Source organism: Haliotis cracherodii, unplaced genomic scaffold (genome assembly GCF_022045235.1).
Source record: "Haliotis cracherodii isolate W230 unplaced genomic scaffold, xgHalCrac1.p SCAF_16, whole genome shotgun sequence".
Classification (NCBI taxonomy): Eukaryota; Metazoa; Mollusca; class Gastropoda; order Lepetellida; family Haliotidae; genus Haliotis; species Haliotis cracherodii.
In genome coordinates this window covers 23,741,923-23,768,194 of record NW_027266271.1, presented here as the reverse complement: position 1 = coordinate 23,768,194, position 26,272 = coordinate 23,741,923, and the positions used below count along the sequence as shown (strand labels likewise).

Here is a 26,272-nt window from a genome sequence, read left to right as displayed (position 1 = left end):
AATCCCTGGTCTAGCAGACCGGGTTTGTTGGCAGCTTTCACAAGCCTGCCAGACAATATTGTACCCAAACTTCCTAGGAATCCGTTGTTGAGCTCTCAGGAGTTCAGGCTCGGCTCTTCCTAGTAGTAGAAGCCATTTTCTGGCTTCTAAAACAATCTTGTAATTTTAAAGTTTGTCTGTGAATGTCTTGACGTTTTGTCGGACTACACATCAGGATGTGGAGAGAGGCTTTGATAGCCCTTTTGGCTCTTGCAGCCGTGATACACGCTCAAGGTGGGTTAATTTCAATTTTTGCACGTTTTAACAAGTTTTATTCATAGACAGGTCTTTAAAGTAACTGTACACATAGCATAGTGACACATACGGCAAACGTATTTTGTCTGCGTGTCAGTTTTCATTCAAAAGTTTAATGTACATAAATGTAGTCGTTGAAAAACGTCACCTCTTCGGGTAGATATTGTTATTTATTAATTTTGCATTGCTTTTCATATCCCAAATCATTTAGCAGCTTGTAAAATTATTCTGTGTTAATTATTCAATTACTGCTTAAAAACATCAAAGAAACTTTTGGGCAGAATTATTATTGATTTGACAAAAATTGTAGGTGTACATTTTTTCATATGTATGTTGGCATGGCTTAGTTATTTTATTGAATCGCGCTTTTACTCCTGAAGGAAACCGAAGCGCGTTTCTTTAATGTAACACGTTTAAATCAGGATATGTGATTAAACACTGGCCTTTTGTGTATGTACTTTCTTAACTGATGCAAAGAAGCTGCGGATGCTTCCATGCATATATTAATATTCATTTCACAGAAATATCCTTGGTTAAGCGAACAGATTTCAATGCAACAAGTTGTCAGTTTGAAATATTGACAATAGTTCACGCAAGGCAGATCACACTGGACTGCAGTAGACCAATGAGATTTCCTGACCTAGAAAATTAGCATAATGGCTGAGCTGAAGGTCATGACACGTTGCAGAACGACACGTTCACTGTATGAGATTTCTTACTGCTTAGCTGTCCTTGCTTGCATGGAAAGGTGGTCGGTAGTTTTGTATTTTGTGATCGGTCGTTACAAATGATTAAATGACTCCTACTTTGATTTATTGTACTTTAATTGACTTAGAGCTTGAAAGCTAGTTTTAACATTAAAACAAAAGAACTGCTCAGTCAACAACACCTCATTGAAATTTAATTTCAACATAAGGCACACTGTACCTCAAAGTTAGACCCGCCTTAAGTCGGCATCGGTAGTGAACGTTCATCACCCCGATGAAGCATGTAATGAAGTATCTTTAAGTTGCAGACTATGCCAGTTAGCATAGGAGTAGTTAGGAAGTAGTTAACATAGGAATCATTTAAGACAAACAATTACATAAAGTTACTAGTATTCAGAGAATTTGTAGAAAATGTTATTATTGACACGTATTCTTAACCTGTCGCATATAATACATACTAAGTCCAAATATCTTACCTTAATTACTCACTTTGTTTAAATCAATACTCAAACTTGTTCACATTTCTATTTATTCGATTCGATTACTGAATGTATGTATGTTGTATTGTTGAACGGGTTCTGTCTTTGCAATTGCTTCATCTGATCAACCATCTCCATTATCAATAATACTTGTATAGCATTTGCGAGGTTCCTAACGACACACAAGCTACCATGTGAAGCAATTATGGTTTCACGTTTAAGGGGAAGAGTTTTTTTTTAAAAATACTGTCACCTGGCTTTCAGTGAAATATCGGAGGTAAATGGCAATGTCCGAACTTTCAAAAAGTGTAGAGTCATTTCAATAATGTTTGCCTGCCTCCAGAGTACATGAAACAGGCACATGTGAAATGTCTGATCAGCGAACGTTGTATCCAACAATGGATTTGTTATCCTTTGTTCTTCTCTTGTTAAATAGGGTGGGTGATGCTCTTATTGAGTTACCTGTTTCAATACTCTTGAACAACATCAAATGATACGCTTATGCAGCAAGATGCAAACTGCATTCATTCGCCAATTTCATATTGTTGTTTTAATATAACCCTCAGACTTTGCAATGGACTTGGACACCCTGCGTCTAATAAAGTCTTTGTATTTTTTCATTTGTGAAAAAATATAATGACCATCGTATCAAGGAAAAACCCTTACAGGAAAAACAATTAAATCTTCAATACACTTCCTTTTCGGCATGCGAATGATTGAGTTCTGTTGGCATGATCCGGTATGACATATTACAACGCTGCGGATATACACTTATTTGAGATATTGTTACCTAAACTATTACTCGTATAGCTTTGTCTGAAACTTTTTGAAGCTGTCAACTCGAAAGTCGAATTCTATATAAACCCGCGCTAATTAGAATTATAACATAGGTTCAAAAACAGGTCATATTTTCACAAAGCAGTGGTATGTGTTGATGTTTAATGCTCAGTACATAACCGGAATCAGAGCCCTTTCTTGGTTCAACGTTAAACGGTTGCCTAGTGGTTAAAGCGTTCGCGCGTGACGCCGTTCACACGGATTCGATTCCCCACATGGGTCCTATGTGTCAAGCCCATTTTCCGATGTCACACCACCGTGATATTGATGGAATATTTGTTAAAGCGGCGTAAAACCATACTCACTCACTCACTCAAACTGCTTACTCTGTTCCTTTGTAAAACATATTTCTGAGATTATATATTTATTCCAGGTGTTGAGAGCGAATGCTATAATGAAGATGGTGACGAAGTTGCCGACGGCGATAGTTGGATTCCGGACAGAACTGACCCATGCTATGTTTGCACGTGCAGGCGCACAAAGGCTATCTGCAAGGACACCGCGTCCTCCTGTCAGTCTATCGACTGTGGTGATGATGAGCCTGTGAAGCCAGTTGGTGTATGCTGTGCCTCGTGTCCAGGTGGGCGAACATTAGACATTGATACAAACACAAAGTGTTAAGAAGTCTGCACCTCCATCACAAATATGTAGAGAGTATACGTGGTTACATTTTCTAAACAAAAACACTCCAGCTGGCTTGGTCGAATTGTTAATGTGTTCCTCAACTCTCGTATGAAGACACATTTGTTCTTTCCGAAACCAGAAACAAATAAAAGTGATGTTTTCCGAACAATTTATGTAATACATAATTTGTTGAAAACAATAAATGATCATCTATTCGGTAAAACGATATTAATTCATCCATTGCACGTTGTATATAACATGTTCTATGTTCAGTTTGACCTGATATCATTGAACCCTTATGGACATCATCAGATCATAAGACCACGTATAAGTATCACAGGATATTATATCAGACACAGTGTCACCATGGGCGGTCACCATGGAGATACGATGTTAAAAAAGTATAATGCGAGGAGGGGGTAACGACTTGTCGGGACTCATTCACATTGTCCAGACTTATTTAAGTCTCCTCCAGAACATGCACATCACCGTTTGACCGACGGAGCTATTTGCTATTCGACCGGGCAGTGGTATTTGAAATGTCTACCAAATGCTGATGGCGACACAATACTGCGTTCTAAGACGGGACACATTTGTAAGCTGGGCGGTATCCTGTAGGCAGCTGTTCCGTGTTGAAAGCATATGGCATGTCGTTAACTCGGCCAAATAGTGCCTAGCCAGTAAACTAAATTCGGCCAAATACATCTCAGCAAGTAAAGTCTTAAGTGTGGCTACATGTGGAATGATGTAAAGTTACTTTTTCTGCTCTGAAAAATGTGGATGAAGTTATCGCTGTTATTCTTTATTTTGGGGCACGGGTGGCCCAGTCGTCTAAGGCGCCGCAATTCGCTGTGCAGAGTTGCGTCCCTTGGGCACGCCAGAAACCTATGATTGTGGGTTCGAATCCCGGTTCGCCCCTATTATGTTTCTAGGTTTGTCAGCACCATACCCGTGCTCGTGGGTTTCACCGAAGTGGTAAACGTCTGAGACCTGCATCACTTCGGGCTTTCCTCCCACATTAAGCTGACACGCAGTGATATAACTGGAATAATGTTAAAAGCGGCGTTAAACCAAACTCACTCACTCACTATTCTTTATTTATTATGTCATGCCTAGCTTAAAATCAGGCCTAGTCCAGACTACATGCCTTTCCAAGCTTGATTCATAGTATGCGGGAAATTGTGATGACAGTTTGAAAAAAACATCAATTTAGACAACATAAATGCTGAAACTTTTACGTCTAGCCCCGGAAAGAAATAGATTGTTGGAATGTGATTCAGTTGGCTACCCACTCGCCGTCTGTGGAGCATAGAGACCTAAGATTTAACATGATATATCACATATCCATCCACTGCAACTATCAATCTAATTCCATATTTAATATTCAAATATATTTTTCAGAGAAAGCATCCAACACAGAGCAGGTAGGTGTACCCGCGTTACCTAGACGCACGTGCACCAGGCGGCGACTGTTTAGCTTAGTTCATAGTATGCACGTGCATGTTCCTTCATGTCTGTGTATTCACTCTGAGAAGGCATAGAGTTCAACATCAAGGTGTAATACAGGTCGATGATAGCATACACAATATTGACTTCGAGACTTTAAACCTTGGCCCAAACACACTGGCGTGCATATATCTCATCCAATAAATCCTGTATCGTGTTCGAAAATGGAAATGCAATGCCCATATCTCTCTCTCTCTCTATATATATTATTCAGTGAACAAATATTTCATATATTTCAACTGTCTGCTTTGTCTATTTGAAGCATGGGACGATCGGTGTTTTAGAGAAAGAAAGTAACATGTACAAAAAAGGTACATAATGCTCTTTTAGCAAGGTTGCAGACACAAATATGGTCACTTTTGTTTGAAAAGAAGAGGTAGCTGTTATTAGTTACAGAAACTCGGGGATTATATGCTTCAGCTTTGTAGCAAATTGCTCATTGAATATACATATACAGTGGATTGCAAGTATGTTTCGATTTTTCAGAGCTTTCGAGGCCCTTACTGATTAGCGCACGCGAGAATGGGAGTGACATGTGATGGCATACGAAGATTACGCCTCTATGTCAATTTCATCTCTGCGCATGTGCATCAGGGACTTGAACGCTGAAAAATCCAAATTTCCCGTGATCCACTGTATGTAAATGATTTATTTCTTTATACCAAGTATACGTCTCAAAATTGAATTGCACCCTTGTGTGCTCAGACACATGATGGCACATTATTATAAATGATGGCCCATTGGCGATGTTTTGAAATGTATTTAAAAATTCAAATTATATGAATGGATATTCATGCTGTCTTTAATAAATATTACATCATTAACGTCGGCATGATGATATAAGTTCGATATTTTATTATGGCCATATTAAACATGCACCACATAAATAGGGGGGATAACTCCTGCATTAGTCCCCATGTGTCTTGTTTTGGTTTGACATTTCAAGACAAGACGATCTTTGAAATTGATGCGAGCAAAGTTTAAAGTCTCTCTCAGAAACTCTGACAAACGACAACCCATCTTTTGAACTCTCAGCCGCTCAGAAAGTTCCAACCGTCAGAGCTTACGTCACTTCCTTTCAGAGATAACCCTCGTCATTTAACTCTTCGATGCACGAGTTATCTCCCCTAACATATGCACATAGTATGTATTGATACTTACTTGGTATTTGTTGATATCTTGTCTGCAGGAAATGCTCAGTGATGAAGCATCAGAGGGGGGATCTGATATAGCTAAGTCACGTAAGCGTAGACAGGTCGGAGGCACTCGACGTCGTACTAGTACCAGAAGACCTGCCAGTAGACGTACTGGTAACTTTAGAACTAGAGGCGGTGGTAGCACTGGTGGCGCTGGTGGTAAACCTGGCAGTAGCTTCAGTTTTAGTTCAGGTGGTGGTGCCGGTGGTGGTGCCGGTGGTGGTGCCGGTGGTGGTGCCGGTGGTAAACGTAGAGGTGGTGGGACAGGAAGTAGTTTTAGTTCAGGTGGTGGTGCCGGTGGTGGTGCCGGTGGTGGTGCCGGTGGTGGTGCCGGTGGTAAACGTAGAGGTGGTGGGACAGGAAGTAGTTTTAGTTTCGGAACTGGTGGCGGTGCTGGTGGCGGTGCCGGTACTGGTGCCGGCGGTGGTGCTGGTGCCGGAGGTAAACGAAGGGGTGGTGGAACAGGAAGCAGTTTTAGTTTCGGAACTGGTGGCGGTGCTGGTGGCGGTGCCGGTGGCGGTGCTGGTGGCGGTGCTGGTGGCGGTGCCGGTGCCGGTGGTAAACGTAGAGGTGGTGGGACAGGAAGTAGTTTTAGTTTCGGAACTGGTGGCGGTGCTGGTGGCGGTGCCGGTGGCGGTGCTGGTGGCGGTGCTGGTGGCGGTGCTGGTGGCGGTGCTGGTGGCGGTGCCGGTGCCGGTGCCGGTGGTAAACGTAGAGGTGGTGGGACAGGAAGTAGTTTTAGTTTCGGAACTGGTGGCGGTGCTGGTGGCGGTCCCGGTGGTGGTGCCGGTGGTGGTGCCGGTGGTGGTGCTGGTGGCGGTGGCGGTGCCGGTGCCGGTGGTAAACGTAGAGGTGGTGGGACAGGAAGTAGTTTTAGTTTCGGAACTGGTGGCGGTGCTGGTGGTGGTGCTGGTGGCGGTGCCGGTGGCGGTGCTGGAGGTAAACGAACGGGTGGAAGCAGTTTTAGTTTCGGAACTGGTGGCGGTGCTGGTGGTGGTGGTGGTGGTGGTGGTGCCGGGGGTGGTGCCGGTGGTGCTGGAGGTAAACGTACTGGTGGTACACGTGGTACAGGTGGTACTGGCAGTACAGGTGGTACAAGAGGGACCGGGGGCAAAACAGGAAGCAGTTTCAGTTTTGGTACAGGTGGTGGAACCGGTGGTACACGTGGTACAGGTGGTGGAACAGGTGGTACAGGTGGAAAAACAGGAAGCAGTTTCAGTTTTGGTACAGGGGGTGGAACCGGTGGTACAGGTGGTACACGTGGTACAGGTGGTACACGTGGTACAGGTGGAACAGGTGGTACAGGTGGAAAAACAGGAAGCAGTTTCAGTTTTGGTACAGGGGGTGGAACCGGTGGTACAGGTGGCACAGGTGGTACACGTGGAACAGGTGGAACAGGTGGTACAGGTGGAAAAACAGGAAGCAGTTTCAGCTTTGGTACAGGGGGTGGAACCGGTGGTACACGTGGTACAGGTGGTACACGTGGTACAGGGGGTGGAACCGGTGGTACACGTGGTACAGGTGGTGGAACAGGTGGAAAAACAGGAAGCAGTTTCAGCTTTGGTACAGGGGGTGGAACCGGTGGTACAGGTGGTACAGGTGGTACAGGTGGAAAAACAGGAAGCAGTTTCAGTTTTGGTACAGGGGGTGGAACCGGTGGTACAGGTGGTACACGTGGTACAGGTGGAACAGATGGAACAGGTGGAACAGATGGAACAGGTGGAAAAACAGGAAGCAGTTTCAGTTTTGGTACAGGGGGTGGAACCGATGGTACAGGTGGTACACGTGGTACAGGTGGAACCGGTGGTACACGTGGTACAGGTGGTGGAACGGGTGGTACAGGCGGAAAAACAGGAGGGGGCTTCACATTTGGTTCTGGGAGTGGGACAGGTGGCTCTAGTGGCACAAGAACTAGTGGCTCAAGAACTAGTGGCTCAGGTTCTAGTGTTTCCGATAAAGCTTTGAATATTGGTTCAAGATCCGGCACAGGAGGTACAGGTAGTAGTTCAAGGAGTGGCTCTTCTGGCAGCCGTGGTTCATCAGGATCTAGTGGTAGTGGGGCTAGTGGCACAGGTGGTGGCGCTAGTGGTACTAGAGGTACAGCAGGTACAGCAGGCTCATCCGGTAGCAGGTCTTCTAGTGGATCACGGTCATATAGCACATCTGGAGCGTCAGGTAGTCGGACTCGTTCCGGTTCCAGTAGGCCGTCTTCCTCTAGAGGCAGCAGCCGCTCCTACAGTACTTCCAGTGGTCGTTCTAGAAGTAGTGGTGGTGGCGGCAGACGCCGCACTGTGAGTTCTACTCCACACTCTTTCATCCGTGTCACTAGAACAGTCAACATCGAAACGTGGCCCAAAGAGCCATGGTCAGACGTGGTCACTCGCATCTTACTTGACCAATATGCCCACCACATGCCTGCTTTTTCTGTTTAGTTTAGTTGTGGTAGACGCATTGATCCGGCAAGAAAACAGTTACCATTAACCCGCTCCTTGGATCACGTTTTGTAAATATTATTTCTCTGACTTTAACGCACGGTATTTGTACACATATGTTCTAGTGACACGAATTACCTTTAAAGAAACCTACGTGTCTCTTCTATGAATAAACAGATGTTCAGTGGTTTGAATATTTCCAAAATCCTGTACTGCTATCTTTTATCCCAGAACAAACACGTAGGTGTCATAACTGCACATGCATCCATCACACATTGTATGTCAGTAAATCATATTGATGTAGATAAAACTACACATCTATCCATCCCATTGTATGTCAGTTCAACATAACGATGTAGATTATATGATGTATTCGTAATGTACTGCACATTCGTAATGTCTTTGCTTTTGTGTTGTTCTCCCGCAAACGAAACCCTGTAAATCATAATCTGTTATCTGCTTATTTGTATTGCTTCATGAATGATCGTGAGTTCCTTAGAACTCTTTTGAGTTCTGTAGATGCCGTATTAACTTGGTGAATAAAACACCGAGTGACATAATGAGTAAAACTGATATAGTGTAGATATAGCTCAACGTAACGGCGATGTTTTAACGTTACCACTAATGCATGATGTCGTCAGACGATAGTATTCATTAGGAAGCTAATTTATTAGGATTGATAAACAAACTTTGATACTTTAAGATAATAAGATTGAATAAGATGTTCTTTAGCTGATATTTGATTGATATTAAGGACACAATCAATAAATATGTGCAAAACGAAATTTTAACAATGTAACATAGTTTACAGTTTCTTACAGTGTTACCGCTGTTAGAGGCTGATGTGATACAATTGTTATCAGCGTGTTTATTTTCACAACAATATTGCAGGCCCAGAACACACAAGGCAATGTCAAGGCCGGACCCGCCTACTCTCCACAGTACTACTCTCCAGTAAGTGAAGGATGCTAGAAATCTATACATGGAACCCCTTTCAACTGACGAAGCCATTTCCATGATCATAAACAATCTCCATTGTCTAAGAGTCCATTGTAGATTCAGCCTGACTCACATGTGTTTATGTGTATTAAATAGTAATGAAACCGGGTGTCTTAATGATGTCGTACGTTAAGAATACGATATTGCTGCATCAGCGATATTAGTACAAAGATACATGTACAGACAAATAGAGGTGAGGCTGTGTTTGAAATACACAAAATCTACAATAAGCATGTTTCTATTTTGTACGAGAATGAGGTTGTTTTTTATGGCTTCGTTGTCCTATTTGTGTTCATGAACATAACTGTTGTAACTCTCCATTTCAGGGTGCTCCCGGCCCACGGGGACCCCCCGGACCCCCCGGTCAACCTGTAAGCAGCTTTAGATGACTCGTCACTTCAGTCTATATACATTCTCACACTTCACACATGAAAAGAGGATCAAGCATTTATGTAGAATTTGCAATAAATTATGTAAATATAAAATGACTAAAAGTCTGTAAAAGACTATGATAATTTATTCTGAATATATACTTATTGTTTGTGATGAAAGTAAAGATAGTGACTGCTCTGTGTTCTGCTCCAGGGACCCCAGGGATTCCAAGGAATGCGCGGAGAGTCTGGCGACCCAGGCCCACCCGTAAGTAGTCTAGTGATGCTGATGTAACTTTGATTTAGCCATGCGAATCCTGGATCAATGTAGGTCTAGAATACCACAAGTCTGTTCTAAAATGAAGATCAGGTACAGTGTAGGACCTGTCTGATTGATTGTCACCGTAGTCCAACGGCACAGATCAAATGTCATATAACATCTCCATGCTCTTCATACCCACCTTTAAAGCAACTATGTATATCATATATGCAGTAGCTATTAAATCATAAGGTCAAATAACACAAGGATTTCATGATCTATCAAGGATTTCATGATCTATCAGTTGAAATGTCTGTATGATGTCTGTGTAACGACAAATGTTTATTGATCACGATTTGTCAAATTTCAGGGTTCCACTGGTCAACGTGGTTTCGCTGGCCCCCCCGGCTCCCCTGGTCTTGATGTGAGTGGCCTCCCGACATATCACACTCTCATAACTGGAGATAACCAGAACCACCATGATAATGACTCGAACGACACCGTGACGTTATAACAGATAATAAACCAAATGTTTATACCTCACTCAACACAAGTTTTAACATTATATGATCTATCCCAAACACTGTTAATATGAATGTCAAATCATATATTTCGTACATTTGTGTCTATCTACTCATTTGTGATACGTACTCGTTGTTGCGTTTTCCCGTATTTCTTGATGCCAATTTATACATTGTTTCTTTTTGAATCAGGGCGAGGAGGGTATGCCTGGAGACCCTGGCCCCGCTGGACCCCTTGGATCACCTGTAAGTGTTGATTGATGAAACTGATATAGGATTTTTCTGGAAGCTTAACGACTTTACCTTACGAACACATGATTGACTGAACTATTATGCGAGCTACCCGGCACCCATTTGTACTAGATGGCAACTAACAGATTTCTTATATAAAAAAGCGCATATGATCATTGCAACGTATTAATATGATTGACATTATACCAATTTACGTTAGATTTACCTAGTAAAACAAACCCCTCCCCTTGTTCGTGACACAAAGTAATCCAATATGGTTGATATTAAGGATGTTATTTTCATTTCATGACCTTCTCATGCATCCTCTCTGCTGTAGGGATCATCTGGACGCCCAGGAATGCCAGGAATGCCTGGACCCAAAGGACACAGGGTGGGTTGAAATATGGATGTGATGTAACATCGACTACAGCTATTGTACACTTGACAGTAATTACAATCCTCTTTTTGAAGATGATTAGAAAATGTATGTGTTTCTACTTCAGTTATTAACGCCGCCGTGCAAAGTATCACTAATACATTTACTAACTTGTGTGGTGTGTGTTTCAGGGACCTTCTGGTCGCCCCGGTCGTGACGGAGAGGCTGGAAAGCAAGGAGACAAAGTACGTATTTGCGTTTATTGTTCATGTGTAGATTCCTGGTCTATTCCGTTTAAGTCCAAAGGAACATTATCACATATGTATGACGTACAGTGTACCGTTTACTGTGCCACGTAAATTGAAATGAATAGAGAAGATCATTTTATTGGTTTTTCCATACACTAACGTTTGTATTTCCTATGTTTTCAGGGTATAACCGGTGCAGGTGGACCCCCAGGATCTTCTGGACCCCAGGGACCCCGTGGTTCCCCCGGAGAGAGAGGCCGTGATGGAAGCCCCGGATCCCCCGTAAGTACCTTCTCGTTTTATAAACATCATAATTTTAGTATAAAAACTCTAATCAGCATGATTAGCCTTAGACATTTTATGGTGTTTTCCCGTTTTGGGCCATGATTTATACAAGAATACCAAATGGCTGACGACTGCGTATTTGTTCTGCAGGGTATCCGTGGAGAGGACGGTATGGCTGGTAACTCTGGATCTGCAGGACCTATTGGACCCCCCGGACCTCCTGGATTCCCTGGATCATCTGGAGCTAAGGTAAAATATATTTCCTGAAAAAATAAGTTTAAGGCAGACATAAGGATAAATTCGGTCGTACCGTTGAAGTTTTGTGAAGGTTTTTTTCTAAATTAACTTGAATAACGGAATAACTTGTTATGAGAACTGTATACATTAACGTTATTGGTATAAGGTAAGGAGCCTATGAGACAGACATCTTGTCGATGTGTGACGATGCAGCCAACATAATAAGTGACGTGCTGTGCTTTATAGGGAGATGCTGGTCAGTCTGGAGATCGTGGCCCAATGGGATCATCCGGTGCCCCAGGAAACAATGGCGCCGCCGGTCAACCTGGTCAGCCCGGAAGGCCTGGCTCTCCTGGTGATGACGGCAACCCTGGTACTAAGGGTGAGATGGTGAGTTGGGAAAATCACTTATGATTGGTATTTTTAGAAAGGGAAAATGTTAAATAGTTTTCTCTATGCTTGTAAACTGACAAATACACTGAAGATTGTGACTCGAATTATTGTTATTTTGAATATTTTTTTTCTGGCCGGATCAGTCTATCGTACATACATTTTTTTTATTACCTGCAGGGCCCCGCTGGTGGCCCCGGTTCTCCTGGCTTCCCTGGCCCCCAGGGACCCCCCGGAGCCGCTGGATCCCAAGGAGCTGCTGGAAACAAAGGAGATCAGGTCTGTGTTTTGACTTCTCCGTTACAATCTCAACACCAGTAAATTCGATGTGTACAATATGCATTTAAACAACCGTGGATTGATTTATTGTCAAACTTATTTGGTGTTCAACTAAATACTCTGTTGTTTTACAACCATCATGTACATCTTTGGTATCTATCTCAATAGGGACGTGACGGTAGCCCCGGTAGCCAGGGAGAGGTTGGAGCTGCTGGTCAACCTGGTGCACAAGGAGAGAGAGGTCTGCCTGGACTTCCTGGTCAGGAGGGAAAGAGGGTAAGAAGTCCAAGCCAAACACAGTTCACTTGTGTGAAGGCCTTTGGTCCATACACAAGATATACAATGCCAATAATACAAATCAATTAGATGGAGATTTCAACGTCATGTTTTTTTTTGTATGCATAGTATCAAACGCTGCAGGCGTTTTAATGAATCATCCCCGGTTGTTCACAACAAAAGTTTGAATTTATAAATAGTTGGGAGTTTCCAATACAATTCAGGTAAATAAACTTTAGAAACCTCACCTTCCGCCACAGACAGTACATATCACTTCCATCTGAGCAGTCACTGACACAGGGGTGAAACCTACAGTTGAATAATGCAGTCTTGGTCGTCTGTCTTTTAATTACCTCACTTAATGACATAAAGCCACGCATTTCCTTCACACATTATTCCGTGCTTTTTTTCAATTTATGACATGTTTCTCTCCTGCAGGGACCCCTAGGAGCAGGAGGACCACCCGGACCACCCGGACCTAGCGGTGAAAGGGTGAATACCTGTTCCATTACACCTGCTCAGGGTTTACTATTGTAATTTGTAATATCGTTATGTTATTGAGGTCCGTAATTTCTATATTTACCCTGCACTTCACCATTGTCAGCTGGTGTTCATATGTTTATTGATTATTATGATTATCACATATATATGTATATATATACATGATTAAAACCTCCTCAAATAGTTGTTACAATGGAAGTGGTCTAACTAAAAGTCAATTTTTTTTGGAGAATTTTCAGCTTACTCATAAATGTTGATTGGTGACCTTTTTAGGGACTTCCCGGAACCCCCGGAATGTCTGGACGCCCCGGTGCCGCAGGAGTAGCTGGAAAGGATGGAGCACGTGGTCTTCAGGGAGAACGCGGAGAGGCTGGACAACAAGTGAGTATTACATAATATACCATCTTGTATTCCATAACATGGTACATTCTACAGCCACATATAAACTGTCATAGACACTATCACAGAAACACATTGCCATTATCATAGAGGTGGGCACTTGTGGCCCAATCGTCTGACTCGCTGCAATTCGCTCTGCAGTGTACGACAGAAGAGCACGACAGAAACCCATGATTGTTGGTTCGAATCCCGGTTCACCCCGATTATGTTTCTAGGTTTGTCAGCACCATACCCGTGCTCGTGGGTCTGACATTAGTGGAAAACGTCTAAGACCTGCATCACTTCGAGCTTCCTCCCAAACACGCCGTGATAACTGGAATGCTGTTAAAAGCTGGATTAAACCCAACTCACTCCCTTATTATTATCATAGAAACTTCCTTCTCGATGGTATGTCCACTGCAATGTTTTTGTCATAGCTACAGCTACAGTTTCGAATTACATTACATATAATGTAATAGTTTTCAAATCCTCTAATTGATCCCTGAAACATAGCGTGTTGTGGTATGAACAGCTACACAAGGGACCACGTGTTTGTAAGAATGTGACGATGTTACTGCCTATTGCAGGGTGTCGCTGGAGCCCCCGGAAGCGCTGGACAGACCGGAGCTCGTGTGAGTAACATTCCGTTTAAACAACTTTTCCTATGAGGGTAACGCTGCATGGTATCACGCCATTATGACCAGAGATAAAACTTAAGTGAAAGATCACGGATCAGTTAGGCTATGTATTTCCAGTAGTAAATCATACTGAATACTGAAGACTTACGTATTCAGTAGACTGTTTCCTTTTAGGAGTAATGCAGCCTAGACTAAAATTTAATCCCAAAAATAAAGTTATCTTGTCTAAAAATACATTACTTCAACATGTAAAATAAAATCCAAAATGGAGCCCAGAACAATGCTTAATTCCTAGAGCTGAGACAATCTAGATTTGCCAAATCATTCTAGACTTGAGTTGAATTCATTTCTTAATTTATTCTATACCGCCACAAGTACGCGCCCTTTACGCTGTGCGGCCCGTACCAAAATTAGCTACTGATTAAAACATATTAAGGATCACGTTCTTGCATTATCTTGTATTGATTTACGATGTTATCTTCCATACAGGGTGCCCCAGGATTCCCTGGTGCCGACGGTGCCCCTGGTGAGCGTGGACCCGCTGTGAGTACAACTGTCATTGGCTATATGGGTCAAAACGTTCAAAATAAACGCCATTGGAATCTGGAAATAACATTTATCACCGCAAAAAAAGCTCAACTACCGTAATGATAGGAGTAACGTCAAGTCTGTGTAGATGGTAAATGTTCAATAATGCTGTTTACTATTTGTATTGCTATTTTGTCTTCATAACATTAAAAAATGACAGTCGTCTCAATCAGTGCTATTAAAATATCTATAAGTGTGATTTGCATATGAACTTACTTGCTTCAGGGCAACCCCGGAGTTGATGGTAACCCAGGAGAACAGGGACCCCAGGGCATCCAGGGACCACCAGGTCTTCAGGGCCCAGCTGGAAATAAGGGAGATACTGTACGTATTCTTTACAACTTGACGTACGTCCTTAAGATGAGGTAAATGCATTATTTATCTGATGGAACTGACAGTTATGCTCTCATTATAAACTGAAGGAAGTAATATTGTGTTTGAATCCGAATGGTAGTACTGAGCTCGCTGCCTTAGGGTTGAAACAAGTACAATGAGTTTGATGAGTCAAGCTGGTGTTGTATGATGTATCCATGGTGACAGTGTAGTTTACGTTATTTTCATGCTCACCAGGGTCCTTCAGGAAAGGATGGCGATGTTGGCCGACCCGGAGCAGTAGGACCCCGTGGAGAGAGAGGACCCGCCGGAGAAGCTGGCCTTGAGGGACCCCCAGGATCACCCGTACGTTCTTCCTCGAACTGATTTCGTTGATTGTTGTTAAATACAAATAATCTTATGAAGATGTATATGCGCAATTATTAGTAATCAGTTATCACATACAAAAGTTGTATTTATATGTACGAATGGTGTGATATTCCACAATGGATCATTTCACAATGCGTGAATATATATATCAGGGCGCTGAAGGAGAGATTGGAGCAGCCGGTCGTCCTGGTGAGCAAGGATTCCAGGGTCTCCCCGGCCCCGCCGGACCACCCGGTGAAGCTGGACGCCCAGGACCTGTTGGTGAGAGTGGAATCCCCGGAGAGCCTGGCGCAAGCGGAGAGAGAGTAAGCAACATTCTCAACTGTATACCATGAGGGGAAGGCATGATATGATACGGCACCATTCTTGAGAGAACATCGGGATAATGCAATGATGTGTGGAGCCTTATGAACACTCGGACAGAAAATGATACGACGTAACAGTAAATCTCTTGAGAAGGTTCATCTGAAGTCCTGTTCAATTTTATTGATTCGTGATATTTTTATAGAGAGTGACGAAATACCAGGACATACATTTACATATCATTGTCACTTCACACAAGCGATTATTAATACATATACAGTAAACTACGGTTATAACGAACACGCTTATAACGAACTGACGGATATAACGAACTTACTTTTTGACCCCGACTACTTGCTGTAGTCATGCTGTATATTTACTTATAACTAACTACGGTTATAACGAACTAAAATTAGTAGTCCCTTTGAGTTCGTTATAACCGTAGTTTACGGTACACATATTTGAGTTCGCTGTTTCTTTTTCCCAGGGTGAGCGTGGTGCCCCCGGAGAGGTTGGCGTTTCTGGATCACGTGGTGCCCCAGGAGAGAGAGGACCAAGTGGACCATCTGGAGAAGTCGGACAAGCTGTAAGTAATCCACAGTGAATGACGTTTTTCATCCTTTTAAAACCGTTTCAATTATGGATACCTGAACAATGTATACCTTATATAGTTCTTGCTGTTCGTTGCAATTTTCATTTGAATAATATATCACGATACACTGTGTGCTTAGATTATGTTGTCATAATCAATGATAATTGTATGGCGCTTAATCCGCACAACACATGCCCATAGCACGAAGACGGGTTCGAATTCCATCATGGATACAATGTGTGAAGTCGGTCCTGATATGGCTGGGATATTCCTAAAAGCAGGATAGAACCCAACTCACGCACTTACCCACTCTTCTATCTCGATCGCCTATGGCTGACATGAAATAACATTATAGAATTATAATTGTATGTAAGTCATGTAGGCTAATTCCGATTGCTGTTTTTTCAGGGACCACCCGGACCCGCCGGAGCAAGAGGAGATGCTGGCGCACAGGGACTTATCGTGAGTGGACTTTGTTTTTACAAAATTGCATCCATGTGTTTTCTCATTATGAAACCAAATATCAGACACCATCGTTTCACTCTTTCTCTTAAGAAAAGACTGATATAGAGGTGACCTTATTGTAAGTTTAACGTTGATGATCGTACTGCTGGTGGCTATGAATCTCATCATCTCGTGGTCTGTTTCAGGGTATGCCTGGCGAGAGAGGCCCACTAGGACGCCCCGGACCTCAAGGAAACAGGGTTTGTTTTTAACACATCCAAGTTAAGAGTGTGTGAATTATATCATATTTAACGTCACATTGACAATTATTTGGCAACGAAAATAATTTATAACATTTGTGTACCAAATATCAATAATTAGAAGACATAGAAATAATGTACTTTGATGCTACAAGAAGATGTCAGAATTGATCTCCCTAATAGAGTCCAGGAGTTACATTGATTTCTTCCCTGGGTAGGGTCTGACTGGTGAGCGTGGACAGGACGGAGAGGCTGGACGCCCCGGCGAGGCTGGAGCCCCAGGATCCCCCGGTCAACCCGGACCTTCAGGACTTGTCTCTGCCAAGGGAGACCGCGGAGAATCTGGACCCGCTGGTGAGCCTGGTCCACCAGGTTCATCTGGACAGAGAGGACCATCAGGAGCCCAGGGACCACAGGGACCAACTGGTCTTGCTGTGAGTGATGATCTAGTGGACCCTCCTTAAACCACCGTATCTGTAATGTGTTATCTACATTTGAATTAAATCTAATTTCGTCAGATTGTTTGCTATCATTTGTTTATAAAAACTGAATGCACCATATCTGTAGTATGTAATTAATAGTCGTATAACTCTTTAGTATCATAATGCATTTATGATATCGTTGATTTAAATCTCTGATGTTGATTTTGTTTATCTAGGAATTAAACCATAATCGATGTGATATGTAATTTATGCTTGATGAATTCGTAGTACAAATAATAGCATTAATGTTATCATTGAGTACTCTGACCTAGAATTTAGTAACTATGGCATTATTTGGTATGTTTGTGACAGTACAGCTAGATCCAATTACATACACATAAATATCACGATTCACTTATTCTTATTCAGGGACCTACAGGAGAGATGGGTCAAACAGGATCCGATGGAAATGATGGTGCTAAGGTGAGAGGTCATAAAATACCTGCATGTATATTATAAGGACAATATTGCATAGTGGTCACACAGCTTACAGGTGTTTTTTCACTCATTTGAAAAATATGTTTGTTTGCTTATCGATAGAGTAATCTGGAAAGGGGAATAACAATAATACCACTATCTATTTCAGTAAAACTAAACCGTAATACATTGTTCTTGATTTTAGGGCGACACCGGAGCACGTGGATATCCAGGCGAGGCTGGACCAATCGGAGCACCAGTACGTTCACTTGTGTTTATTTTCAATTGAGATTCTCAATTCGATGTTGGTAAAAGTAGCTGTTATTGTTGCTCATGATTTGATAACTAAACCTGCTGAGTAGGTTTACACATGTACCACATCGTGGTGCCTTTCCAGCTGCTAAACATCTCATAAATTGATTTGGAAAAAAGTATTATAGGTAAAGGTACTAATTTCACAATGCAAAAGTGCATATTTCTAAATGTTCGTACATCTGACCTAGATCATGTGGCAGGACTTCGAAGCTACATCCTTCTCGTTGCATCGGAATTTTCAGCCTAGGAAATGTAACTTTACAATGATGTTCATAATTTGCAGGGAAACGAAGGACGCGAGGGCAGGAAGGGCGCCCGTGGATCTGGTGGTATTCCCGGCAACTCTGGTACCCCAGGAGACCCAGGACGTGCTGGACCCCCTGGCTCCCCTGGCGCTCAAGGACCCCCCGGACCCTCAGGAGCTACTGGACTGTCCGGAGATGGAGTATGTGTTTTCCTTTGGAGCTGACTCGTGTTTGATACTTGTTTCCACAATGCTGAAATTTAATAAGACCACTATTGAAATCGCAAAAGCTGAAACTAATGTTTGCATTAGAAATTACCTTTTGTAGAGATGTATTTTGTTCACTGGAACCGTTCTCTACTATCCAGGGAGAGCGTGGTGAGACTGGACCCCCCGGACGTTCCGGTGAGCCTGGCGCTCCTGGAATGCCTGGTCTGGATGGTGCCCAAGGAGAGAGAGGATCTCCAGGACTTAACGTAAGAATACTACCTTCAATGTTCGATAACCACATGTCAGGGCGAAGGGCCTCATATATTTGTACATTAATTGTCCAATTGTACCATATGACAAATTTCTGTGTTGAAATTGAACAGCTTTAAACAAAAAATTTGATTGACTGGTATGCCATATATTGAATGGGCGTATTGATTTGATACAGGGTCCATCTGGACCTCCCGGACCAGTAGGACCCCAAGGAGAACGCGGTGCCAACGGATTCCCAGGTTCTCAGGGAGAGGCTGGTGCTGCTGGACCCCCAGGATCTGCTGTGAGTTCTTTGTCATTTCATCTACAATGTACAGTAATATGGTATTTAGTTAATGACCTTTTAATTGTCATTATCATGAATGCTTTACCCAAAGTGAACTTAATTACAAGACATCATAAATATATTTCGCATTCACAAGGACTCACTAAAACCTTTTGCAGGGAGAGCCCGGACTTCGTGGAGACAATGGAAATGACGGTGCCCCAGGACAAGCCGGACCTCCAGGACCTACCGGACCTGCTGGCTACCCAGGAGAGACTGGACAACCCGTAAGGATTATATCATTGTACCCTGATATTTACCTTCAATACATAAAGTGACATATCAAATTGGTTTTAATGCTAAAATATCTCCTGAATATATGGACCACCTCCGTGGTCTAGTGGTAGAGCGTCCTCCCGGAGAGCAGAAAGTCGGGGGTTCGATCCCCGGCCCCGTTATACCAAAAGGTATAAAAATATTGTATTTCTTGTTACTCTGCCTGAAGCACGGCATTATGGGGCTCAAACAAGAACTGGTCACCTCGGAGAGAGTATACTGTGTCTGAGTGGGGTATTCATGCGTCATGGTATCTCAGTTGGCTAGCACTATTTCACCTCACCCCACCTGAATATATTGTTACCTTTTAAACAGGGAATACGGTACCTACATCATGCATGCGCGTTTCCAGACAGTTGACACCAATTGTTCATCTTCATTCTGATCGGTATTGTGAATCTAATTATTCTCATGTAATAAAAGTCTTTGTAATTTAAACAGCCTGCCCTAAATGAATCACGATCCTCTATCGCAGGGATCCCCAGGCAAGGATGGACCACTTGGACCTGTTGGACGCTCAGGATCAAAGGGAGCTCGTGGACCTTCTGGAGCCAGTGGACCACCAGGCCTCAATGGACCCGTTGTGAGTTGCAGCAATATGCCACGTGTGATCTTGTATTGACAAAACAATTATCCTGTCTCAAAAGCGAAAGGTTAAAAAATAATACATTAATTTGTCAAATGATGATGTGTTTCAAATATTTGGTGACCCTATTTTATTAGACTGTTTGAATTCTAGGGCGCACCAGGAAGCTCAGGACCACCCGGACCTTCTGGAGAACGCGGCGAGAGGGTGAGTTTTATCTGCTGAATGTTTGTACCTTCTAAAGTACATAAAATCCTGATGTACAAAATCCCTCATGGTTTTGTTTCGAGACATATAGTTTCACTGATCGTTTTGCATAGTTTAACACATATAACTGATCAAATCTGTTCTTCTTAAGAGTGGACATAAAATATACAATCCATTTTATGCATAATATTTGTTTTCAGGGAGAGGTTGGCCCCAGTGGACCTTCTGGTTTAACCGGACAACGTGGACCTGCTGTAAGTATCTGGCATATGCATGCTATCGCATCCTTTCAAAAAAACTCTTAAATAACATGGCAATGAGGTGTGTTAATCAATTTTAATAGCACACTACTGATAATACATATTTTTTTAATACTGCATTTATTTATATTATCATTTGGTTGTGTTCATATATTTGATACACAGAATTGCATATGGAACATAGTGGAATTTGAGGCTAATCCAAATTGTTTTACCGATTTGCCGTGTAATTCCGGCACATGTTTTAATCAACATGATGTTTGTCGGTGTGTTAAAGTGAAGTACTGTATTTAACTACATACCATTCTTCAATACTCTGCAATACATCATTACAGGGTGCCCGTGGTGCTGCTGGAGATAAGGGAGAGTCTGGATGGGATGGAGCTAAGGTAATGTGATGGCATTTATGGCAAGGAATCATGTAAAGTCATGTAAAGTCATGTAAAGTAATGTCAGGGAATCATGAGCCTGATATTTTGTCACACACGTTGTACCACAAAGTGATTCTTTCTGCATGTCCAAAATAGGAACCATCGTAAATGTTCATATATTGTCACATGATTTTAATATGTTGATTTAGATTAGCCACTACAGTGTATCCTTGTGCACTATTAATAATGTCGAATGATGACAAGAATGTTACGCTCAAATTTCCATTGTACCTTACAGGGAGACAAGGGCTGGCCAGGTATGCCTGGACCCCAAGGACCTCCCGGACCTCTTGTGAGTAGACACAACTGTTGAAAGTAAAGGCTAATCAGCTGATTATGATATGTAATCATAAGTCACAAAACCATTTCCACAATCAATGCTTTACGAAGTATAACTTTGAATTAATTCTAACGTTTTTCAACATCAGCCAAATTACATGCTATTGATACATTATCTCCGGGATACACATATAATTTTTTTCATTGTTTTATGTTTGCATAAAAACTCATAATTTTAACTTTATATTTTGATGCTTTAAATGTCTTATTTTAGGGAAGCAATGGAGACCCCGGCCCACCTGGACCTCCCGGAGTTGCTGGTCAAAATGTAAGTAACATGCCTCGTGTACTGCAGGCGTATACATGAGACTGTGAATACGTCTTCCCTCTAAAACAGCAACCATTACTGAAGGAAAGATATTTTACAGTGATAGATCTTTGAATTGGTAAGCATAAAATATATAGCATTCACCACGTATAGTCAATGCAGATTGAGTGAAACACAAGGAATAAAAAGAAATGTATGTTATGAGATTCATATGGAAATTTCAGAAAATCGTTTCATTTGTCTTATCGCTGGTCACTGATTTTCAGTCATCCATTTTTACATTTTTCATCACTTTTTTTTCTTTAACGCCCAGTGGTGTCAGTTGAGTCAGATATCGCGACGTTTTGAGGTATTATATATCAGCTGTTACAGTGGAAAGAAGATGGATATTATAAGTTTTCTCTGTTATTCTCGATTACAAGATGTTGATGATGTTGATGTTGTTTTAGGGAAAGTCTGGAAGCCGCGGACGTCCAGGACGTAGTGGAAGCCCAGGACAACAAGGACCTGCCGGACCTTCTGTGAGTACAATACGTACCAGCCCGGAAATTCATGACAACACAGCTATTATCGTCACTAGACTCTTTGTGACTGCCAGCGTTTATCCCGAACACCTTCACACGTTATGGTTCTGTCGCTGGATTGGAGTTTCAGATGAAGCATTCTGAAACTATAGAACCTTTAAAATCATGATTTTGATAGAAAACGTAAATCCATTTCCTAATGTCTTGAAACTAAATGGTGTCCAACCTTTTCTTCTACGTGTTTCTTTATATATGTACTTCGTCTGATTTCAGGGTGCCCGTGGACCTTCTGGTGATGATGGACTCACTGTAAGTTGACAACGCGTTAACGAGATGAGACTCATGCGATCATATTCAACTATAAGCATTTTTCCTGTAGTAGAAAAATAAGTACAAGGTAATATCGGATTTAATCTATTGATATAACTGAAATGCTAATGTTATGCATCTGAACTAATGATAGTTGAATTTTGTATTTTCAACGTATACTGTAATATTACAGGGACCATCCGGACCTTCTGGACCCCCAGGACCTCCTGGACCCCCCGTGAGTACACATATAATGTAGATTTACATTCTGTAAGAAGCTACGACGGGTAGCCTGTTGGTTAAAGCTAACGCTCGTACCGCCTAATACCCGGCCGGGTTCGATTCCCTCGTGTATAAAATGTGTTAACGTGATATACCTACGTGAACACCTTGAGTTATCACTGATTTTCAGTGATCAATTCATATATTATCGCAGAGTGGAATCTGTTTCTCGGATAACCGTGACTGATTATTCTCTTGAGTTTACATATTATATTGAAATTCATTGTAGGAATATTGTAAAAAGGTAGCTTAAGACCGTATTCACTAACCCAATATTACTCTAGTAACCCGTAAAACTTGTCTTAAACGAGACAAACGTTTTGCTTTTTTGTTGCATATAGTATGTTTTTGCTTCCTTGTTGCATATAGTATGTAATGAATTATTTGATTTGTAATTGGAGTAGTTTTCTTTCGAATGTGTACTCTTAAGCGTTAAATCTGTTTCCCCACCCCCATAGTACGTATCCTGACAGAGCGAATCATAACTGTTACATACTTGCAGGGCTACGGACCAGTATATTCACCTCAGCCAAGCTGGAACAAGGGACCAGACCCATACCAAGTGAGTCATCGTTAACGCTGTTACAATAGAGATCGGTGCGATTAAAAGGGTAGTTTTTAATAAGATCTCCGTAAACAAATTATCATCTTTATAATTATTAGCACATTGATTTCACTATCATGCGTTTCAGCCGTGTGGCGTTGGAAGGAGATAATTCCAAAAGCTGTGTAAAACCGTTATGAGTATTTATAAAAATAAATATGATAAATGTCAATATCTAATACAATCCTGTCTTTTCTTTTCAGTATGATGAGCCAGAGGTAAGTTTGGTCTCAATAAGTGATGAATATACTACAGCCTCCAGAACATATAATACCTGAACAAACGCGCTATCGAAACGGTTTTACAAATAACTCATTTATGTAAATAAAACGATGCTTAAAAAAACACCGTGGTTTAAATGGATCTATACTGACTGCAGTTTAAAAGACTCTCTTTCTAAACTATGTACATGTTATACCTGACATCATGTCAATATGTAGTTTCCCGGTTCCATCACTGTTACTGTGTGTCCTGCAGGGCGGTATGGCCGTGTACGAGAACCTCAACAGAGTCAGGGAGGCCATCGTCCGTGTAGGACACTCCAGACTCGGCAGCCGTACTTCACCAGGCAAGAACTGCAGGGACATCAAGCTCAGCAACCCCGACTTCAAGGATGGTCAGTTAAATACATTGCTTCATGTGTAAAGTTTAGTTGTGGAGTCGAGATTTCTTTGTTTACTTGTATCATTCCAACATTTCGATATGGAGTGCATTTATTTTGACATAAACATAATTAATTAAATTGATTAAATACTGACTGTTGCTGTTAGTAGTTTTAGCAACATGACAAGTTGTCAACGTACTTTTAATCAGTGTATTTCTTCATGTAGGCGAGTACTGGATCGATCCTAATGGCGACTCTGCTCTTGACGCCCTGAAGGTATTCTGTAGAATGGAGACCCTTGAGACTTGCATCAAGCCCAAGATAACTGAGGTAGGTAAAGGCCGCAAGAACTTGTCAGTTCAAATTTCTCAAAACCATGTAAAGGTATTTTCTGAAATAGCTTGATGTGTAAGTTTAGGAGTCATGAGTACAATGTGTTACTGTCCTAAATTTGGAAGACGCTATACCAGACATTGAAATCTGTTCTTGAGAGTCATTTGTTATGTTCCTATTTCAGTACCGTCGTGACCGCTGGACCAAGGACAGCACCAGTGGCCAATACTTCATGTCTGATGTCTTCGGCAAGATGAAGGAGGTACGTCGCACCTGCTTCTAATCTATAACGGAGAAACAGTTAATGTTCTTTCAAAGTAGTCTTCTTTGTTCAGTTGTACCATCGTATCCCTATAGCGTGGACCATGTTGTCGATATGTCTTCCTTTTTTCCTATGACATGTTGTATTGCTTATAATGAATCTGGTTGGGAACTACAAATGTATTGATCATTGGCTACAGCGTTAAATCCTTATTCGCCCACAGTTCAAGTACGACATCGACGTCAAGCAGATGAAGGTTCTCCAGTTCGACTCCCAGAGCGCCCGACAGGGAGTAACATACCACTGCCTCAACTCTCACACCTACGGCACCCGCTTCATCACCGATGCCGGCGACGAGCTTGACTCAGCTGAGGGTAGATTCAAGAGGTCAACATACATCGACATCGTAGAGGGAGACTGTGAAACTGTAAGTTGACATTTTAAGATTAAAATCAGTAATTCATTAACGAGGGGAACCGCCGATTGACGGTCGCAATGTTTAAAATTATAATTACATGGGTGTGGCCTTTTAAAGAAAGAGGCCTCGTGCATTCTGCTCTCGATAGATACGTGGGGCTTTGTAACAAGTGTAATCTCTATACAATAAAGAAAGATGTTCTAGTGGTGTAAGTAATTCTGTACTCTTTGACTACACCTATATTTACACTCACTTTTTTTTCTTTCAGGTATCATCTAAAGATAACCAATGGCATAGAAACAGATATGAAGTTAGGACCAACAAATCAGAACTATTGCCTTTAGTCGATGTCTTGCTATTCGATATTGGTGGAGAAAACCAACAATTTGGCATCGACGTAGGAGAGGTGTGCTTCAGCTAAACCGACAAGATACATAGCTAATTTGCATAATTTAATTTTTTTGGTGCTATGGGGCCAAACGTTTTCAAGGAGAATCATCCATGTTAGTGGTCTGTATTTTCTATGCCCAAATCAAATTCCGTCCACATGTTGTATGCTAGTATTATTAAAGATCACGTGAATGTAGGACCTCGTTCTGACTTTGATGACCTCATTGTTACCAAGGCAACTGTGATGCAATCCACCAATGACATTTGGCGGGGAAACAACACTCAACTGTGATGTAAATATTGTGATACAACAACTCTAACACTGCCACGATTGACTCACACCTCGCCAAAAATCTGGGATGAACCTCAAGGAAAACTTATCATTTTATCCAAGAAATATTATCATTCGATTACTCCATGTCCATTTACAATAACATCTTTCATTGTCGGTGCGAAGCTGAAAGGGGAAATAAAATTAAAAAATTATTTTTTATAATGTTGTTTTGTTTGTTTTGAATAATCAAGTTGGCAAACAAGGAAACGTTCTATGCACAGCTTGGTCACAGGTTCGAATATCAGATTCGTCCAGATTATGGTCCCTTTGGGCGCACACCTACACAAACACACGCACACGCCGTGATAATATACCTGGTTTGGTTTGTTGTTTTACGCCGCACCCAGCAATATTCCAACCACGTGACGGCGGTCTGTAAATAATCGAGTCTGGACCAGACAATCCAGTGAGTTACATCATGAACATCGATCCACGCAAATGGGATCGATGACATGCATCGACCAAGTCAGCGAGCCTGACCACCCGATCCCGTTAGTCGCCTTTTACGACAAGCATAGGAATATTGGTTTAAGCGGCGTTTAACTCGAGCATAACTCAACGCGGGGTCTGAAACGTGATGGTCTCATCATACATATTGTATTTGTCCCTGCCAGTGGGGCAGTGGA

The 26,272-nt window shown here is 42.0% G+C and overlaps 2 protein-coding genes across 2 annotated transcripts; both read left to right on the top strand.

Moving 5' to 3' along the window:
• On the top strand, positions 1–25,808 carry LOC139463953 (collagen alpha-1(I) chain-like). Its single transcript, XM_071245419.1, has 48 exons — positions 1–273; positions 2,691–2,897; positions 4,343–4,365; positions 8,967–9,029; positions 9,401–9,445; positions 9,660–9,713; positions 10,075–10,128; positions 10,418–10,471; positions 10,794–10,847; positions 11,024–11,077; positions 11,264–11,362; positions 11,516–11,614; positions 11,849–11,992; positions 12,173–12,271; positions 12,440–12,547; positions 12,986–13,039; positions 13,322–13,429; positions 14,014–14,058; positions 14,554–14,607; positions 14,878–14,976; positions 15,223–15,330; positions 15,507–15,659; positions 16,145–16,243; positions 16,658–16,711; positions 16,900–16,953; positions 17,172–17,387; positions 17,805–17,858; positions 18,058–18,111; positions 18,451–18,612; positions 18,780–18,887; positions 19,070–19,177; positions 19,339–19,446; positions 19,971–20,078; positions 20,235–20,288; positions 20,489–20,542; positions 20,884–20,937; positions 21,218–21,271; positions 21,533–21,586; positions 22,036–22,107; positions 22,384–22,419; positions 22,613–22,657; positions 23,204–23,263; positions 23,509–23,523; positions 23,783–23,921; positions 24,136–24,239; positions 24,427–24,504; positions 24,728–24,931; positions 25,191–25,808. The coding sequence occupies exons 1-48, from the start codon at positions 216–218 to the stop codon at positions 25,341–25,343; spliced, it is 4,137 nt and encodes a 1,378-aa protein (XP_071101520.1). The 5' UTR covers positions 1–215; the 3' UTR covers positions 25,344–25,808.
• Positions 4,970–8,075, top strand: LOC139464113 (calphotin-like). The gene is made up of 5 exons (XM_071245653.1): positions 4,970–4,975; positions 5,680–7,176; positions 7,234–7,308; positions 7,438–7,589; positions 7,622–8,075. Exons 1-5 carry the CDS (start codon positions 4,970–4,972, stop codon positions 8,073–8,075), a joined length of 2,184 nt encoding a protein of 727 aa, XP_071101754.1.
• Positions 25,809–26,272: the final 464 nt, after the last annotated feature.

Excerpts from the sequence above, each read along its gene's own strand:
- LOC139464113 (XM_071245653.1), top strand. Across the intron at positions 7,177-7,233 it reads TGGTACAGGTGGTGGAACAG|GTGGTACAGGTGGTACAGGT; the intron begins GTGGAAAAACAG and ends CCGGTGGTACAG. Across the intron at positions 7,309-7,437 it reads GGGTGGAACCGGTGGTACAG|GTGGAACCGGTGGTACACGT; the intron begins GTGGTACACGTG and ends CACGTGGTACAG.
- LOC139463953 (XM_071245419.1), top strand. The coding sequence starts at position 216 with ATGTGGAGAGAGGCTTTGATAGCCCTTTTGGCTCTTGCAGCCGTGATA. Across the intron at positions 11,078-11,263 it reads CTGGAAAGCAAGGAGACAAA|GGTATAACCGGTGCAGGTGG; the intron begins GTACGTATTTGC and ends CTATGTTTTCAG. Across the intron at positions 20,938-21,217 it reads CTGGATGGGATGGAGCTAAG|GGAGACAAGGGCTGGCCAGG; the intron begins GTAATGTGATGG and ends TGTACCTTACAG.